At 36.6% G+C, this 19294-nt stretch overlaps 1 protein-coding gene across 1 annotated transcript in view; it reads right to left on the reverse strand.

Annotated features, from left to right (window-relative positions):
* Positions 1 to 19294, reverse strand: part of LOC136877768 (golgin subfamily A member 6-like protein 6) — a 229152-nt gene that overhangs the window by 186651 nt on the left and 23207 nt on the right. Inside the window, exons 3-4 of the mRNA XM_067151973.2 lie at positions 16408 to 16470; positions 10171 to 10260 (exon numbers count right to left, since the gene is read on the reverse strand). Coding sequence (XP_067008074.2) covers positions 10171 to 10260; positions 16408 to 16470 — 153 coding nt within the window. The remainder of the gene's footprint in view (positions 1 to 10170; positions 10261 to 16407; positions 16471 to 19294) is intronic.

A 19294-nucleotide genomic window follows, 5' to 3' on the forward strand; every position in this document is an offset into this window, starting at 1 on the left:
AATTGGGACTGGTTTCGACCTCTAGTCAGGAAATTTTTCTTGTATTGAATAGGTGGAACCACAATGTATTATCATTTTAATTGCAATCTCAGTTCAATATGGACCAAATTAAATTCTTATCATTTTATGTGTGATTGATCAGCGGAATGTCTTATACAGAGAACAGCAATGTCTGAACTATCCCACCTAGCAAGGAGCTGGAAGAACGAGTTTTTAAAAATTATTTTTGATTGTTTTATAAGTCACGTGCCATCAGCGGCTTGTGTGCCTGCATTGAATGCTCGAGTTTAAAATATTAATAGCTGCACGAAAACCATTTCCATGACACGAAGGTGATTTATGAGAAATACGTGTAACACGACATGGAGAAATTGGAATATGTGTGTGGATTATTAACGAGTGATATGACCAATTTAAACTAGTTTTTATACCAGTGAAATTTATTAATTAACTTCCTTTTCGAAAATAATTTCTAACTGGGAAGTGTCAACAAATTGTTGCATTAGGATCTCGCTTGATGCCGGCGGTACTCATGTGACCTCAAGTGACCTGCGTACGTGAAAACTGCATTTTGCTTGTTCTCAGATTGACCTGGGTTCATCATTCCTACACCAGCCTCCAGGCTAGAATCACATCGTCCTTTAAAAGTTACGTACTGTTTGACCTTGTTAAATGTGATCTGAGTTACGTAACATATTCTTTGATGTTCAAGTTCCAGATATTATTGAAATATCGCCACTACTTCGGACTTGAACATTTGTGAAGAGGACAACAATGGCCTTAATTATGTTCCACAAGGGAGTTGTCAGTGTTGACACTGTGTCTACATTGACAGTTGAAAGCAGCACCATGTCCGCTTAAATGGAGCCAGCCCGATAGCAGCTGAGATGCGAGGATCATCATTGCCACACCAGCCATCAACCTCACTAATAAGTGGAGCACCAGGTTTTAGTCTTCACAAATATAAGTCAACTCATTTTTAATCTAGTAGATTTGAGTTTACATTCAATTTCCTCCACATCAAATAGGACACGTGTAAGGCTGAGAATTATCATCAATATAATTTGTTACAACGCTTCACGTCTATTTAGTCTTCTAGAACTTCTCATTTGAATGTCGATCAGGTCATTTCTTAGAAGGAATTTACATTGATTCAAATAATTTTGTGAATGAGAGTGGAGTTCTTCCAGATATAATTCATCAGTTGTTAAGATATGCTAAAATTAAACTATAATTATCATTTCATTAAACCTGATAATTATTAGGAAGTAAATCCAGAGAGAATGAATGAATGAATGAATGAATCAATCAATCAATCAATCAATCAATCAATCAATCAATCAATCCTTATCTGCATTTAGGGCAGTCACCCAGGTGGAAGATTCCCTATCTGTTGTTTTCCTAGCCTTTTCTTAAAGTTTGAATTCAAGAGGACAAATTCCACATATACGGCCATCGTTTGTGGTGTTTGAACCAAGTATTGTCAAGGACTAAATTATGATCAGTGCTGAATTCAACCAGCCGACTTCCTCTTTCGTTTCTTTGTCCCAATCCGAATAATCCTACTGTATTACCCTCTTTTCCTTGGCCTACCACTGTATTCCAGTCTCCCATCACAATTAGATTCTCGTCACCTTTTAAATCTTCTATCTCTTCATATATTCTTTTGATCCTCATCATCCACTGAACTAGTAGGCATATAGACCTGCACTATTGTGGTGGGCATTGGTTTGATGTCTATCTTGGCGACAATAATTCTTTCACTATGCTGGTCGTAGCAGCTAACCCATTGCCCTATTTGCTTATTCATTATTAAACCAACTCCTGCATTTCCCCTATTTGATTTTGTGTTGATAATTCGGTAGTTGCCTGAACAAAAATACTTTTCTTACTGCCAACGTACTTTACTTATACCAACTACGTCTAACTTTAGTCTATACACCTCCCTTTTCAGATTCTCTAACCTACCACAGCAATTCAAACTTCTAACATTCCACGCTCCGACTCACAGAATGTCAGTTTCCATTTTCCTGATGATTGCCCCCTCCCGTGCAGTCCCCACCCGGAGATCCGAATGGGGGACTAGTTTACCTCCAGAATATTTTACCCGGGAGGAAGCAATCATCAGTACATCATTCATACAGAGACAGCTGCATATCCTCGGGCGTTAGTTAAAGCGGTAGTTTCCCGTTGCTTTCAGCTCAAAATAACCATACAACCTGTGAATACTGTAAATTGGTATTGACTGTTGCATAATATAATCTTCCCTTTAATTCATATGGAAGGTAGGGATGTATACTTCTAAATACATGTAGAAAAGGTGAGACTTCCTTTTTTTTTAAAATACTCTTTATATGTTGGTCCCATGTTAAGTTTATACCAAGGAACTAGCAGCGTGAGCTCTTTGTAATGTTATACCCTGGATGGAGGGTGCATTGTGTGAGGTATCTGTATTCCAAGGTTTTGTTATGATTATGCAGTTAATTTTAGCAATGTTTACTGTCAGTTTGTTCAAAATAAACCACTTTGGCAGATTTTCAATATACTCTTGCATGAGTTAAGTAATATTTGAAGCAGAATTACTTTTACAGAAAAGTTTAGTGTCATGAGTGAATAAACTGATGACACCATTCAGTGGATAAAGATTGATACCATTTATGAAAAAAAAAAAAAAAAAAAAGGAGTGAACCTAGTACTGAGCCTTGGGGCACACCAAAAGTAATATCACTGCTTCAATTTTTAATTTGACCTAGATTTACATTCTTGCTGTGACCAGAGAGGTAACTTCTAAATAATAGGAGTGCTAGTTACTTTAATTCTGAATACAGTACATTATGTACTTTGCCAATTACTCTTAATATGAAGTCTTCCTGTTGCAAAATTATACATTTTGTGTCTTTCCCACATAGAATTTAACTGCATGTAGGCATGGGTGCCTGCAGGATCTTTTCTGGGCGGAGGGCGGGGGGCGGGGGCACATTAACAATTTCCTTGAATATAAAAACCAATATAACCAATTCCTTTTTGCACCAGACTGTCCCAAACTTTCGTCCTAGGGACACTGTCATATGCCTTTTCAATATCAATGAATGTCATCACCATATCATTCCCGTACTCCCAATGCTTTTCCATTAGTTGTCTCATAATGAAAATGGGCTCTAATGTTGACCTTCCACTTCTGAAGCCAAACTGATTTTCCTGTATCTGGTTCTCAACCCTCAACCTTATTCTACTTTCCAGTATCCTTTCCATTATCTTAGCAACATGGGATATTAGAGTAATTCCCCTGTAGTTCTTCAAAACTTTCTTATCACCTTTCTTGAAAATTGGGATGATTACTCCTTTTTGCCAATCCTCAGGGACCTCCTTATTCTCCCAGACATTCCTGAGAACCCGATATGTCCACTGCAGGCCTACAGCTCCAGCTGCCTTTATCATCTCCACTGAAATTCCATCTATTCCAGCAGTTTTTCCATTCTTCATCTTTCTTAATGCCATTTCAATTTCACTCATTGTAATTTCTTTATCCATTTCTTCGTCAACTAATTGCCTTTCTTGGTCGTCCATTGAATGACTGTCATCCGTTCTTATGTTCAGCAGCTTCTGAAAATACTCTCTCCATCTATTTCTTATTTCTTCTGGCTTTGTTAAAATTATGCCACCTTCATCCTTCACAAATCTCGTGTTTACTTGATCTCTCTTTTTGTTTCTTAAGATACCATACAGTAATTTCTTGCTGCCCTGCGTATCATCTTTCAATTTCTGTGTGAATAAGGTCCAGCTTTTCCTCTTTTCTTCCTCCACTACTTTCTTGGTCAAATTTTTTGCCTCCACATATTTTCTACTTTCTTCAGTCTTAGATGTTTTCCATGCTTACCATGCCATTTTCTTTTCTTTCACTTTAATCTTTACCCTATCATTCCACCAGTGTGTTTCTTTGTCTTTCACATTTCCTGATGTTCTACCACACACCTTTTCTGCACATCCAACCAGTGCTTCCTTAAATCTTTTCCATTCCTCTTCAACATTCACCACCTCTGTCCTGGGTACCAAGGGTATTATTTCCCTTTGAAATTCTTCTTGTATGCTTTTCTACTTCAACTTCCATACTTTAATTCTTTTCTCTCTTCTTAATTGGGGTTTTTCAATCTTTCCAACTTTCAATTTTCCTATCACAACTCTATGATCTCCACCAAAAGGCTTCTTCACGCATGGCTGTTACATCTACAAGGTTCTTCCGGTGTTCTTTCTCTATGATTATATAATCAATCATGGTCTTTGTTCGTCTGTCTCCCCAGCCATACCTTGTAATCTTCTGACTGTTCTTCTTCCTAAACCAGGTGTTTCCAACAATCATTTGATTCCTCATGCAAAAATCCACCAACAACTCGCCTTCTGGATTTACATTTCCATATCCAAAGGGCCCTACAACATCTTCCTTTCCTTGTCTTTCCATTCCAACTTGTGCATTTAGATCTCCCATCAATAGTACTTCCTTATCTTCTATCTGTCTCTCCACTTCCTCTAAGAAGTCCTCTAGATGTTCATCTATGCAACCAGTTTGTGGGGCATACAACTGAAATAGATCTTTCACGCCATTTTCAAATTGGAGTCTCATCATCATCATCCTGTCGCTGGCGTACTTTGTATATTCCAGATATTCTTGGATTTCTCTTCTAAGTATGATGGCCACTCCATTTTTTGCTTCAGGTCCTCCGCTGTAATACAGCCTGTATCCTTCTCTCAGAGGGATCTCCCCTGTACCCCTCTTCTTGGTCTCGCACAGTCCAAGTAATACTATGGAATCTATATTGTCTTCTAGTCAATACAGTACATATTTGTGGAATGATAATGCCAACAAATTTTCCAAATCCAGCTACTGAATTTTTATAATCTCTTTAGATTCAGACAGGATAAAAGTTCAGAGAAATTCTAGAAACAAAGCAATAAAAGATACAAAAGTTACAACAAACTAAAACTAAAAGAGGAGTAAGTTAAAGACTTCATAATCAGTCTGAGCTCTTGCCTGTTTTTCTTCAATTCAGTCTTTGGAGATTTGTCTTAGGTCATATAGGAAACTATATACACAGTACAGTAACTAGGAGATATTATAATTCATTAATAACACACATTAATCCTCTATTGAGGATTTATTTATTTTAGTTAAAATATTGTTAGCCTTTTTAATCTGTTTCTGCATGTCTTGTAACAGATATCAGGTCTAATAGTTTTTATATGTGGGGGGACTACTCTTCATATATTATTTCTTGAAACCTTCTGAACTTATCTTCACTGAAGTAAGTCTTTCTGAGTAACTTTGTAAGATGTCCATAAAAATTTTGCTGTAAAAGATTTCAGGTTGTTAGTAACTCTTTAAACCTGCAACACTGAGTGCCATGCCATATAAGTGATGCTCCACACTTTGGCAGGTGTGGAGTGCCATACTTAAACACAATGTGTGTAATGTTGGTAAAATGGGTGAATTGTTTTACCCTCAAGATTGACTCTGTATGTAAAATGTTTACCCTCAAGACTGACTCTGTGTGTAAAATGTGTACCCTCAAGATTGACTGTGTGTAATATTTAAAGAAGTTGTTTGCTTTTTATGTGTGTTTTAAGTGAAAAATGTTATGTTTTTTGTATGTGTGTTTTAAGGATAATATATTAATAATTTTAGTGTGTTTGTTTTCGGCAATTTTATTATGTGTAGATAATTTTTTCCGTAAAGGTATTGTCTTTATAACTTTCGGGGCATGGTGTAGATGCACATGTTGGATTTGGTAGGATGCTTCGAGTAATTTCCCATTGCATCAGAATGGAAATTTCTCGAAGCTACAACCGGTATTTGGTCAACACTTTTCTCTGGGCCCTTATTGGCCAAAATAAAAACCTTTCCTGTCGGCTAATGTAAGAAATGCAGGTCCGCTAATTGGTTATTTAGTGATTTCACCACTTCCGGCCACTGGCCACTTGGCCAGAGCCAAGCTTGTTCCGTCTGTCTTCTTGTTTTGACCAGCGAAGGGAGAAGTTGTCTCCTCCATCTGATGGGTCTCCCGGCCCTCCGAGGTAAGCACTATCTAAGTCTTGTTTTGGGTTTTTAACTTTCAAATGCAGTTTTAATTTAAATTTTCTTTACCCTCTGGAGTTTGCTCAGGATTTCTTCCATTCACCAATTTTAATTTCACATGACTTAAGTCTCCATGGCTAGTCATACTCATTTTGTTTTAGAGACATTTCCCCTTTTCCTTTGGCTTTATTAATTGTGTTGTAATTATATAAAATTTAATTCCCCTTTTCTTTTGTTTTAATTGTGTAAAATATGTAAATTTTAAGTTTACCTCGGGTTTGCCTCTAAGTACTGCCATTTCATCTTAGCATACTCTCATTCACGATAAGTTCCTTATTCAGAAGTGTTTTAGAAAAGGTTGCTTTCTGAGCAGGCTCTGGGTTAAGAGTTTAATTGTTTACAATCCTTCTGTTCCTTTATGTCTTAACATGTAGGTGTGATTTGTGAGCGTGTCCTCCCTCCTTTAAACATATTTGGTTTAAATATTTCTAATTATTTCTGTATGTTATTTTAAACTCACCATCTTGAAGCTAGTATGATGGCTCTCTCTAAATTTGCTGTGTTAACCTTAACCTGCGTCATTGATGGCCCCGTTTGTATGTCATTTCCTAATTGTTATTATTTCAGTAAATGTAGTACTTCAATTGAATCACCGCTAATTTCATTTCACCAGCAATTGAATACCTTCTACGGCCTGGGTAGGTTCCGAACTGCTTCCCATCTCCATTTCTTTAGTTGTCATGTTGCCTAACCAGGTAGTTACATTCTAATGTTTTCCTGTACTTGTCGTGTGTGAGTTTTCATTTTTGTTTGATCAGGTCTAAAAATCATTATTTCTCTTTACAAAGTTTATTATTATTTTTTTAATTTTTGTGTACACCCCCGAATTGCAGTTTCAATGTGCAACTTCTGGATTATGTTAACATCTGTTGTAAAGACTGCAAACTTATTGAAACTTTCTTTATATAAGGATATTGTATTGTTTCCTCTTCCCTTTGGTGGATATAACGACTCTCTCTATTCACTGTTCCTCTTCCTTTGAGTAACTTGAAAGTCATGAATGGTAGTGTTGTGATAACTGAACAGTTAGGAAGCTGTAAAGTGCAGTTCTCTGATGAGAGTACTTCTTTGCCTTTGAAGAACAGTTATGACAATTCAGGTGATGGTGCGTTTAATTCCTATGATAATTTGTTGATAAATGATGTTGCTGACATGGAAATGAATGCTGAAAGTGAAGGTGATGGAGATGTAGGTGATGTTCAGCTTTGTGCTTGCATGTCAGGTGCCTATGTATTCCAGTGGGAAGGTATGCCTCCTAAGTGGTTTAGAGGGAGATATTTTGTAATGTACAGTAGAAAGAGTGTATTATACTGTACCTTCTGTGTACATGTGTGTCAAAACTACCGAGTTACAGTGGTTCCAATTACTCATTTCACTCTCCTAACTTGTAGTGAGTAGCAACTTCCTCCCATACTAGTGAGTAGGGTGAAAAAAAAAAAAAAGAAGATACTTCAGAACATTTGTACATACATATACACACCATCTGTCCAAAAAGTTCTGAGCCGGATTTTATTTATGGTGTATAAGTGATGTCAGGGCAGTAACTCAGTGGCAGCTTGAACTAACAACTGTAAACAACAGATGTGTATTCGACCAGTCAGTTGTGAGCAGGCAGTGTTAAAGAGTGGGTGTGCAGCCGAAGTGTGTCAATGTTGTTGTGTCACAAATCGCAATAGAGCAACGAGCAATAATTCGCTTTCAAGTTTTACTTGGTAAAATGGCTACGGCGACATTCGAGTCCATGAAAAAGGCTTACGGCGATAATTGTTTAAGTCATGGTTTAAATTTTTTAAAGAAGGACAGGTGTCGCTCAAGGACAATGAGAGGTCAGGGTGTCCAACCTCAAGTTCATCCGATGGAAACATTGAGAAAATTCGTGATCTTCTGAAAACCTACCTTCATCTCTCATGTAGAGCTATCATCTCTAAATCAAGTATTCAAGACATTATCCGGAATGTTTTGAGAAGAGAAGTGTATTCAAAGTTTGTCCTGCACAACTTGACTCCCGAACCAAAGAAATAATGCAAGGATGCCTGTCACAACTTGATTGCAATGAAAACTAAAAATTCACACGAAATCACTATGATGACACAGCTGACATTCAAGCCACTGTGACAAGCGAGTTGAACAACATCCGAACAAGGACTTTTCTGACAGTTTCACAGAGTTGTATGAACGTTCTGTGCATTGTACTCAAGTGGAGTGAGACTATGTAGAACACTTGAAGCATTAAAGCTGTCATCTTAAGTTTTCTCTATTTCTTATTAATCCAGTTTCAAAACTTTTTGAACGAACGGGCTACACACGTACATATCTATTATAGACTCAAATCCATAAACATCATAAGTGTTCAGTCTAAATGTCAATGTGCCTCCACAAACCTCATTTCAGCTAACATGATGATCTTGTCTGCTTCCATGCTTCTTATCTTGAAACCATTAAATACTGATACCTACCACCCTGTTGAGCAAACTGTGTTCCGAAAAATAGAGCACAGTAGATCAGCTTCAAGATCTCTACACACTCATGAAGAAAACCACAGAATATATCCCACTGTACTTAGTATTCATAAACCATCACAAAACTTTCTACTCCATTGAAACTTAGGAGTTGCAATGTTACATCCTCTCAGTCTTATTCAATGGAGTGGAAACCTTGACACTGAAGAAACGGGAAATGAAAATCTTGAAGGCTTTTAAGCTGTGAATTGACAGAAGAATACTGCAGATGAGTTGGACAGCTTGGTCACAAAGGTTGAGGTGATGAGATAGATGGGGAAAATAGAGGACGTCTTAAAAACAGCCAAGATCAGGAAGCTGCAATAACCACAGCCATGTGATGTAATGAAAGAACTATAACCTGTTACAGCTGTTCATTCAAGGGAAGATACAAGGCATGAGATCACACAGAAGAAGACACTTTTCATGGTTAGATAATTTGATATCATGGTTCTACTGTACCACACAGAGCTATTTCGGACTGTATCACCTGAAGCCAAGATTTGTAGGTTGGTAGCCAAACTTTGGCAGGAGATGCTAATTGAAGAAGAAAAAGAAGAAGACGATATGCAGTATTCTGTGTGTGTTGCATACTTCAGCCGATTTTTTGTTTCTGCTAGTGGTTTAACGTTGCACTAACACAGAAAATGTTCTCGGCAATACAAGGATTGGAAGGGGCTAGGAATGGGAAAGTAGTGGCCATTGCCTTAATTAAGCTATGGCCGCAGTATTTGCCTGGTGTGAAAATGAGAAATCACAAAAAAACATCTTCAGGGCTGCCGATGGTGGAATTTGAACTCATCATCTCCTCAGCTACTCGACCCTAACCGCATGGCCAACTCATCAGGTAGGAATATGAAAGTCATGAGTTGGAGTCATAGGAAACAAACAAATTGTAAAGGTTATTTGATATGAGATTTGATCATTAATGTTAGAATTTAAACAAGATATGCATTATACTGTATTATGAACTACCGAGACAGTGAAAATAATACATTTCAATTACATGATAGGGAGGAATGTAAATTCATGGTGTCTTACGAAAAATCACCAAGTGACAGAACTATATCAGAATATAAACTAAGCCACAGAGAAAAGGCAAATATAACATACCAAACCTTTGGCAAAGGACAAAGGAAGAAAGTAGGAAATGTTAAAGAATAAATAGTATGAAAGAGAAATTTTGTATTGTTAAATTGGACCATGTTCATAGGTAGAAAAATAAGGGTCACTTAGGAAGTAAAAATCAAACAAGAAGGAAAATTATATTTAGAATGAATTACCAGAGTGATAGTAAAAGTTTATAATGTATGTGAAAACCAAGTATGAGATGCAACAACTGATTTATGAAATCTATTTTCATTTGATGTACTTTTTCTCAATGTAAACCATCATAATTAAAAATAAAGCATATTTTTCTCTAATGGAATGAATCTTTGGCATGAGAATATGCACATCCTGCTCATTCTATTGACATAAGAAATAAGGTCAGCTCTTCATTGAATTCTAGTTCAACCACTATCAGTACTACAACTATCAACTTACCATTTGTGAATGTAATGCTAATTCTTTCCTCAAGGCTTCCAACTCTCCCTTCATCTTCTCACAGCTAGGAGTCCGTACTGGCTTTTTTGCCTAGAAAATATCACATAATTGAACATAAAAAATAAACTTACAATTATCATTATAAGTAATGAGAAAAAAAATGTAAATATGGATGCAAACTTAGCAAAGTCCTTGTTTTCAACTGCTGTCTAGAATTTAGTATACACTATCATTCTTAACCAGTGCAAGAAGAAAGAAGGTCTGAATGGAATAAGAAAGAAGCCCAAATAGCAAAAGATGTAAGTTGTATGGCACAGCATCATGTCCATTTAGCTAGTGGAAATGCCATACTTATGAAATTCATCCTTATCTAAGATGAAACAGTTTGAAATTGCGACCTTCCTGAAGGCTTGAACTTCAGTCTCCTGCATACTAGATCTATACGTTAAACACTTCAGCATGGACAGTTCAAACATCAGTTTTTTGACGATGAATTAGTTGTCCCGAGAGACAGAGAAGCAATCCCCTAAATCCATTTCTAAGTCTTAGAATACATCTGTGCACAAAGAAAATTTAGTGGATTAATTCAAATACCTAGGAGCATGATTCATCACATGTAATAGCGTGGACTTCAATGTAAAGGAGAGGATCTAGACAGGAAATTTTTTTTTTTCTTTAACCTGCAAAATACACTGCAATCTGAAGCACTTTCATTTTAAATAAAGATCAAGATCTACAATATTATAATTTGTCCAATCTTATATGGCTCCAGAATACTGACAGCTAGGAAGACTTGCAAAAGCAAGCTGAATATTTCCTAGAGGAAAGTGATGTGACAAATCCTCTGGTATATCAAAGGAGGAGGGTGCAGGCAGGGGACAAACAGAGAGATATAAAGTGCTGATGAGTGGATACCAGATCACAAATATTGTAAGAATTAGACAGATCCAGTAGGAGGTCATGTAGTGAGGATGCCTGATAACTGGAACCCGGATTTCCAAGCAAATGCATGTTTTTTATTAAGCTTCTCAAACTGTGCAAATATTTGTTTTATGACTTGATGATATTTTCATATAAGCTGATTACAGTTCTCAAACTTTGTGAATATTTATTTTATGACTTAATGATTCAAAACAACCATTCTTTTTCACTGGAAGTTTGCGTGTTTTGGCCTTTTCTAAGAAAAAAATTATGTATAATGCATATTTTGACGATTTTGGATTATAGTGAATATTTGGAAGTTTTTAATGCATAATATGACTTTTCTTCTGACTTTAACACATATATGATGTTAAGTTGCATGATAGTGCATTTTATGAATGTTGGTTTGTAGAATTTGGGACTGTTTTTCTATGTTATATATCTATTTTTGCTATTGGCTTTACGTCGCACTGACACAGATAGGTCTTATGGTGACAATGGGACAGGAAAGTGCTAGGACTGGGAATGAAGCGGCCATGGCCTTAATTAAGATACAGCCCCAGCATTTGCCTGGTGTGAAAATGGGAAACCACGGGAAACCATCTTCAGGGCTGCCGACAGTTGGGTTCGAACCCACTATCTCCCGAATACTGGATACTGGCCGCACTTAAGCGACTGCAACTATCGAGCTCGGTATATATATATATCTATACATCTATTACTGAGAAGCAGAGAGAAAAATTTTTTTTTTTTGCTATTTGTTTTACGTCGCACCGACACAGATATGTCTTATGGCGACGATGGGATGGGAAAGGCCTAGGAAGTGGAAGGAAGCGGCCGTGGCCTTAATTAAGGTACAGCCCTGGCATTAGCTTGGTGTGAAAATAGGAAACCACAGAAAACTATCTTCAGGGCTGCCGACAGTGGGGCTCGAACCCACGATCTCCCGTTTACTGGATACTGGCCGCACTTAAGCGACTGCAGCTATCGAGCGCTCGATCAGAGAGAAAAAGAACGTATTCCTGGCATCCAACCTGACAACCAAAGTTAGTCCATAAGGAAAGCACTTTCTTATCTATTACTTGAGTAAATGTTAGAGTAAGCCAGAAGGCACCACATCAATAATGTGTGTTGGGTATTCAGCCCTAAGGCTGGTTGGATCCTCAACAGCTCTGCCATCAGCTGTCATAGACTTACCTTAAATCACAATTCAGTTGTTGGATAAGTGAAGGGTGTAATGTGGATACACTTTGGGCTAAATTTAAAGATATCATTTGGGAAGGAGAGAAGAGATTTGTACCTGTTAAGAAGGGTAAAATGACCTCAGACCCTGTTTATTATACAAGAGAAATAAGAAAATTAAAAAGAAAATGTAGAATAATAAACAGGAAAATCAAAGAGGGTAGGGAGAGTAGAGAAACTAGAAAACAGCTAATGAGGGAACTGAATAGAGTGAAGAAGGATGCAAAAGAGAATTATAAGAATGGCATACTTCAAGAGGGTAATGACCACAAAGGGAAATAGAAAAAGCTGTATTCATATAACAGGAATCAAAAAGGAAAAGGAATCCAAATTCCTAAAATGCTGGGAGAAGGCAGTGAACACTATTTAACAGATACTGAGAAAGCAAACCTCTTTAGTAGGGAATTCAGAGATTCAGTAGATGATTGTCAGGAGTTGGAAACCGAAAAAGAAGATAGAGAGGGAGGGACACAGAGGGAAACAAGAAGCTTCTAATTCACAAATGAAGATATTTTCAGAGAAATCCAACTGCTTCAGCAAGGAAAAGCAGCAGGAAGTGATTAAATTACTGGGGAGGTGTTAAAGACAATAGGGTGGTACATAGTGCCTTATTTAAAATTTCTCTTTGACTATGTCATAAATAATAGTGTAATACCAAACGAATGGAAGGAATCTATAATAATACCTATTTATAAAGGAAAGGGTGATAAAAGGAAACCAGAGAACTACAGACCAATCAGCTTGACCAGTATAGTTTGTAAAATACAGGAGAGTTTAATATCAAAGTACATCAGAGGGATATGTAATGATAAAAATTGGTACATGAGGAGCCAGTATGGATTTAGAAATAAATTTTCTTGTGAGGCACAACTGGTGGGATTTCAGCAGGACATATCAGATCAATTGGATTCAGGAGGCCAGTTAGATTGCATAGCCATAGATCTTTCCAAAGCCTTTGATAGAGTGGAACATGGAATATTATTAAAGAAATTGGAGGGAATAGGATTGGACGTAAGGGTTACACGTTGGATAAAAACATTTCTAAATTCAAGGGTTCAGAAAGTCAAAGTAGGAAATAATGTATCGCAGGAAGAGAAAGTTTGGAAGGGAATTGCACAGGGTAGTATAATCGGTCCGTTACTTTTCTTAATATACGTAAATGATTTAGGGAATAATATAACATCAAAAATAAGATTGTATGCAGATGACATAATTGTTTATAGGGAAATAAATACCATTGAGGATTGTTCAGAATTAAAAAGGGACCTTGAGAGTATCCAACAATGGGTTGAAGAGAATAATATGAAGGTTAATGGAGGCAAATCAACCACTACAACATTTACAAATAAGAGTTTTAAAACTGAATTTGAATATACTTTGGATGAGGTAGTTATCCCAAAAGATGGCAAGTGCAAATACTTAGGTGTGAGATTTGAAAATAATTTGCACTGGAAGGGTCATGTGGATGACATTGTTGGGAAAGCATACAGATCATTACATGTCATAATGAGGCTACTTAAAGGATGCAACAAAGAATTAAAAGGGAAAAGTTACTTAAGTATGGTCCGTCCATTATTGGAATATGCAAACAGTGTTTGGGATCCTCACCAAGAATACCTAATAAAAGAAATAGATAGTGTGCAGAGGAAAGCAGCAAGATTTGTAACAGGGGATTTCAGGAGAAAGAGTAGTGTATCAGAAATGTTAAGGGAACTAGGGTGGGAAACTTTACGTATGAGAAGGGAGAAAACTAGACTTATAGGATCATATAGAGCCTATACAGGAGAAGCAGTGCGGGGAGATATCCATGAGAGGCTTCAGTTGGAAAATAATTATATCCGCAGGACTGACCAGAAATATAAAATTAGAAGGAATTTTAGCAGAAGCGATTGGGGTAAATTTTCATTCATTGGGAAGGGTGTGAAGGAGTGGAACAGTTTACCAGCGGTAGTGTTTGATCCTTTTCCAAAATCTGTACAGATATTCAAGAAGAGAATAAACAGCAACAGAGAAAATAAATGAAATGTTAGAGGGCATTCAACCAGTGCAGGTTAATGTAAATAAAAAATGTGTGTGTGAATAAATTAATTCCATTCCCTCGTCTAAGGAGTTTGGACAGCCAAAGTAGGGGACTGCCTGTAGGGGTAAAGTACAGTGGGGACTTCGAGGGCCCTGGGACCGCTACGGTAGCTGTGAAGGCCCTTCAGAAACTCCGAAAAGTGGTGGCAAAAGGGGGTCTGGTTAAGACACAGCAGCTAGTTATGCTATTCAGGTTCCAAAATGGGTAAAAAAAAAAAAGTAAATAAATGCAATGTAAATTTTAATCTTATAGCAGTTGTATAGTATAATTTGAAGTAATTCCACATACTGTATATCAGTTGACTATATTTGTAAGTAGTACAGGAGATATTATAAGTAGAAATGTGTAAACAATATAAATTTACTAAGGATGAGCTGTGTGTTTAATAGAAAAACGTAAATTGTATAATATTGTATTGTAGGAAAATTTTCTTCTCTTGTAAATTTAATATTTAGTGCTTGACAATAATGTATTTTAGTGTACCATTTGCCACTGAGGTAGACACCTCATTTGCAAATAAAGAGATTTTGATTTGATATGACTTGTGGATAACGTGTTAACAAATTGCAGATTCCAAGTAATTTTGGGAAACACCATCAGTAATAAGAAGAAAGCTCCGTCTTGGCCCCATTTCTCTTCAGCCTCTATATATCTGACATGCCTGCAACCATTTCAAGAAAGTTTGGCTATGCAGATGACTGGGCAATTGCTATTCAGGACAAACAGATCAAAAATACAGAACATACCCTAACTACTGATTTATGCATTCTTGAAGAATACTTCTGAAAATGGAGGCTGAAGCCAAATCCAAAAGAAACTACAGTGACATGTTTCCACTTATGCAATAAGGTAGCTAATCATGAACTAGAAGTGTACTTGGGTAAAAATCGCTTGACCCACATGAGTGAATCAAACTATCTGGGGATCACATTAGATATAATACTCTCCTTCAAGAAACACCTGAAGAAAACGGCTTAAATTAAAACATATGTTACATTTAGAAACAGAGTCTGCTGAAATTATATGCAAATTTCCTAAAATTACTCTTATTGTAAGATCCTTGGGACATATTGGGGTTACTAAACAACACTCTTATAAAATACAGACTAACTAATTTATAAAAATACATACAGTAGGTGCTAAAGATGAATCGATTTCCTTCACACATGATAAAAACCCATTTCATGGCATCAATGGTCTGCAGTACAATGAGAAGATAAAATGTCTTCTACCATCTATGGTCCTAACTGTATTAAAATAGTAAGATACTTTTAAAATGTCAATGAGAACACAAGAGATAGTATTATGCCATTACAAATGTCACTACACCTATTGTTGTCCATGGTGTGGCTCAGACTACGAAGCCTGCTATTCTCTGTGAAGCAAAGGTCAGTAATAATAATAATAATAATAATAATAATAATAATAATAATAATAATAATAATAATAATAATAATAATAATAATAATAATAATAATAATAATAATAATAATAATCGTATGGCCTCAGCTACCGTGTGCAGACATTTCGATTTGACGCCATCTGGCTGTCTGCTCGTCAATTTCGACATTCCGTTTTACTCTAGGTCCGCTAGATGGCAGACAGAGTAAACCGGATCTCTTTTGGGCGTCTATGGCTGAGATTTAATTAATTTTGTCAGGTAAATACCAAATGTATCACCAGAGATCTTTTACATGCCGACATCGTACGACATGGAGTGTCGAATGGACTTTTTTCCGCCCTTCAAAAATCCGACTACCCCTGCCGGGTTTGAACCCGCTATCTTGGGATTCGGAGGCTGACACTCTACCACGGATCCACAGAGGCAGCTAGCAAAGGTCAGTAAAATGACCATTCAGCCAAGAAGTCAAACAGTCACTACATCTTTTTATATTCCATTGTATTCAACATATTATTCCAAAACATAAAACTACAATATTTTTATGCTACCTTTGGCATACTATGTAATACTCATCTAATAAAGGGAAACCTACCACATCTTCTTGTTCATCCAGCTTCATTTGAAGACTTCTCACTTTCTCTCGAAGGTCTTCAATCTGCAGTAAAACGAAGTTTCATCAAATAACAGACAAAATACTTAATAGTAATGATGGTGTGGTATGGGTGATGGAAAGGGTCCACACAAGGACAAAAGAGTTAATGATCTAGTTTAGAAAAATAACTGCCATATAAGACACAAGAAATCACTAACAGATAATTTTTTATAAATAATTAAATCCATTACCAGTCACAATCTTTACTTAATCTTCTTCACAACATGTTTCGGAGGCTAAGCTCCATTGTTAGGTGGTGTAATGATAACATTCAATTGTTGCTCTACCCAATAACCGTCTGTTTCTAAAGAGTATTAACCTATTTCATTTAACAGTAGGGGCTACATGCATTATGAATTTATAACATCTATGCTGGGCCAGTTATGAGTGTATGTCATATATGAAATATACAGTAGCTACTAAAATTTAATACTGTTTTTAAATATACATTTTCAATTTTATCATTGAGCATGTATTGAGAACTTATTAATTCATGTCAACAAATTTCTAAAGTTTCTAAAATATTTAATTTTATCCTTTTGGATGTGTGTGTAAAGTGGTGAGAGAATTTTGAATATTTGATTCTTCATGTCCTGTGTCATAAAAATATGTAGTAACATGGTTATGTTTAACAGTTGAATTCACACCTTTATGTCTTCTCTCTATTATGGTATCACTAACCTTCAATTCTCTAGAAATATTTAAGCTATTACCCATTAAGTCAGTCATCAGGGTATCAGACTCATCCATTTAAAATTCTTGGAGTGAGAGTCATTGGAATATGTTATGTTAAAACTGGATGATATTTTGTGTTTACAGCTGATGGGGAGTAGATTTGGAGAAAATTCTATAACACACAGAACCATTAGCCCTCCTCTTCTTTACAAAATCCAACTTTTTTCAGAATACACTTCTGTGACAAAATGATCTGAGTGATTTAGAAACTGAGATCTTAGATAATAAAAGATACTTCAGTATTTATCATCACCTTCTTTACTTCTAGTTCTCAAATCAATTCATCAGTTTTGGATACAGTAGTAGTTATTGAAACTTCATGATTATCTTATTTCAAACAGCATACATTTTACATTGTATTAACCCTGTGTAATCTATATTGTTAGGTTCTTCAGTCTTCTTCTTCTTCTTCTTCTTCTTCTTCTTCTTCTTCTTCTTCTTCTTCTTCTTCTCCTTCTTCTTCTTCTTCTATTCCCTTTTCCAGATTCTCTCTGGGTAGAGTAATGTACAAAAGCCCTCCACTTTGCTCAATCTTTCCACCACCCCTCTTATAGTCCTTTATTGCTATCGACTCCTCTATTTGCAAAATAGTCCACAACAGAGCTCCTCTATCTCATTCTAGGCCATCCCCCAGGCCTCTTTACAGTCTCTGTATCCATGAATGTTCTCTTTGGTATTCTCTCTCCTGGCTTTCTCATCACGTGTCCAAACCATTTTAGCTTTGCTATATCAATCTCTTCTAGAAGTTTACACACTCCCACGCTTCTCCTTATTTCCTCATTTTGTATTCTATCTTGTCTTGTCTTTTGCTGTATGCTCCTCATGAACCTCATTTCAGCTGCTTGTATCTTACTTTGGTTACGCTTAGTCAACATCCAGACCGCTGAAGCATAGTTCAGTATAGGTTTGTAATAGGACGAGTATAAAACCTTCTTGCTTCATTGGCACATCTTTGTTCCATACAATGTCTCTCACACACTGATAGAAACTTGCAGACTGCTGTATTCTTAAATCAATTTCTCCATCCAAATTTCCGTCTTGTAACAACATGCTGCCAAAATATTTTAAAATTTTCACTACTTCAAGAGGTTCATTTCCTATTTTCATCACTCTCCTGGATTTTCTGTTACCTTTCATCATGATCAAAGTCTTGCTTTTTGCAGTACTAATCTTCATTCCAAAATTTCTTAACTCCTCATTCCATAAATCAACTTGTGTCTGTACTTCCTCTTCATTATCTCCCCAAACTATAATGTCATCACCAAAGAGCATAGACTTTACTTGCTCACCCATCATCTTCTGCTTGATATTATGTAGAATTATATCCATGATGATAGTGAAGAGTAAGGGAGACAATACACTTCCTTGTCTTAAGCCTGTCTCAACTCTGAACCATTCAGTGTGACCCACTTTGGTTCTAACATAGCTTTTGCAACTTTGATACAACGCTATTGCCATCTGCATTGTTTCATTCCCAGTCTGTGCCTCTGTCAATGTTTACCATACCAAATTCTTTGGGACACTGTCATATGACTTTTCAATATCTATAAACATTACTACCATGTCCTTTCCATATTCCCAATACCTTTCCATCATTTGATGCGATGTAAATATTGGGTCAAATGTGGACCTGCCTCTTCTGAATCCATACTGGTGTTCTGCCAATTTTCCTTCTACTCTGTCTCTTATTTGTTTATCCTTCTTTCAAGGATCTTAGTTGTATGAGGTATCAGTGTCACTCCTCTATAATTTTCACACTGCTTCCTGTCTCTTTTCTTGAAAATTGGTATAATGACCCCTTTCATCCACTCTTTTGGAACAGTCTTTTCACTCCATATCACTCTGAAGAGTCTATACAACCACTGTAGACCAATTGCTCTTGCTGCTATTATCATTTCTATGGTGACCTCGTTAGGGTCCGTCAAGAAGACAGCTGTCAAAAAAGCACGTGGCTTGGTTTACTAAACAAGAGCACGTAGCTGTGATGTCACGGTTACGCGGTATGGTACGTCAGCATACCTCACATTGAAGGACAATAGAGCGTCGCTAACCTCACTGCTGCCATCTTTACGGCGGTAAACCTCAAGGCTGC

The sequence above is a fragment of the Anabrus simplex genome, chromosome 7, assembly GCF_040414725.1.
Source record: "Anabrus simplex isolate iqAnaSimp1 chromosome 7, ASM4041472v1, whole genome shotgun sequence".
In the NCBI taxonomy this organism is placed as follows: domain Eukaryota; kingdom Metazoa; phylum Arthropoda; class Insecta; order Orthoptera; family Tettigoniidae; genus Anabrus; species Anabrus simplex.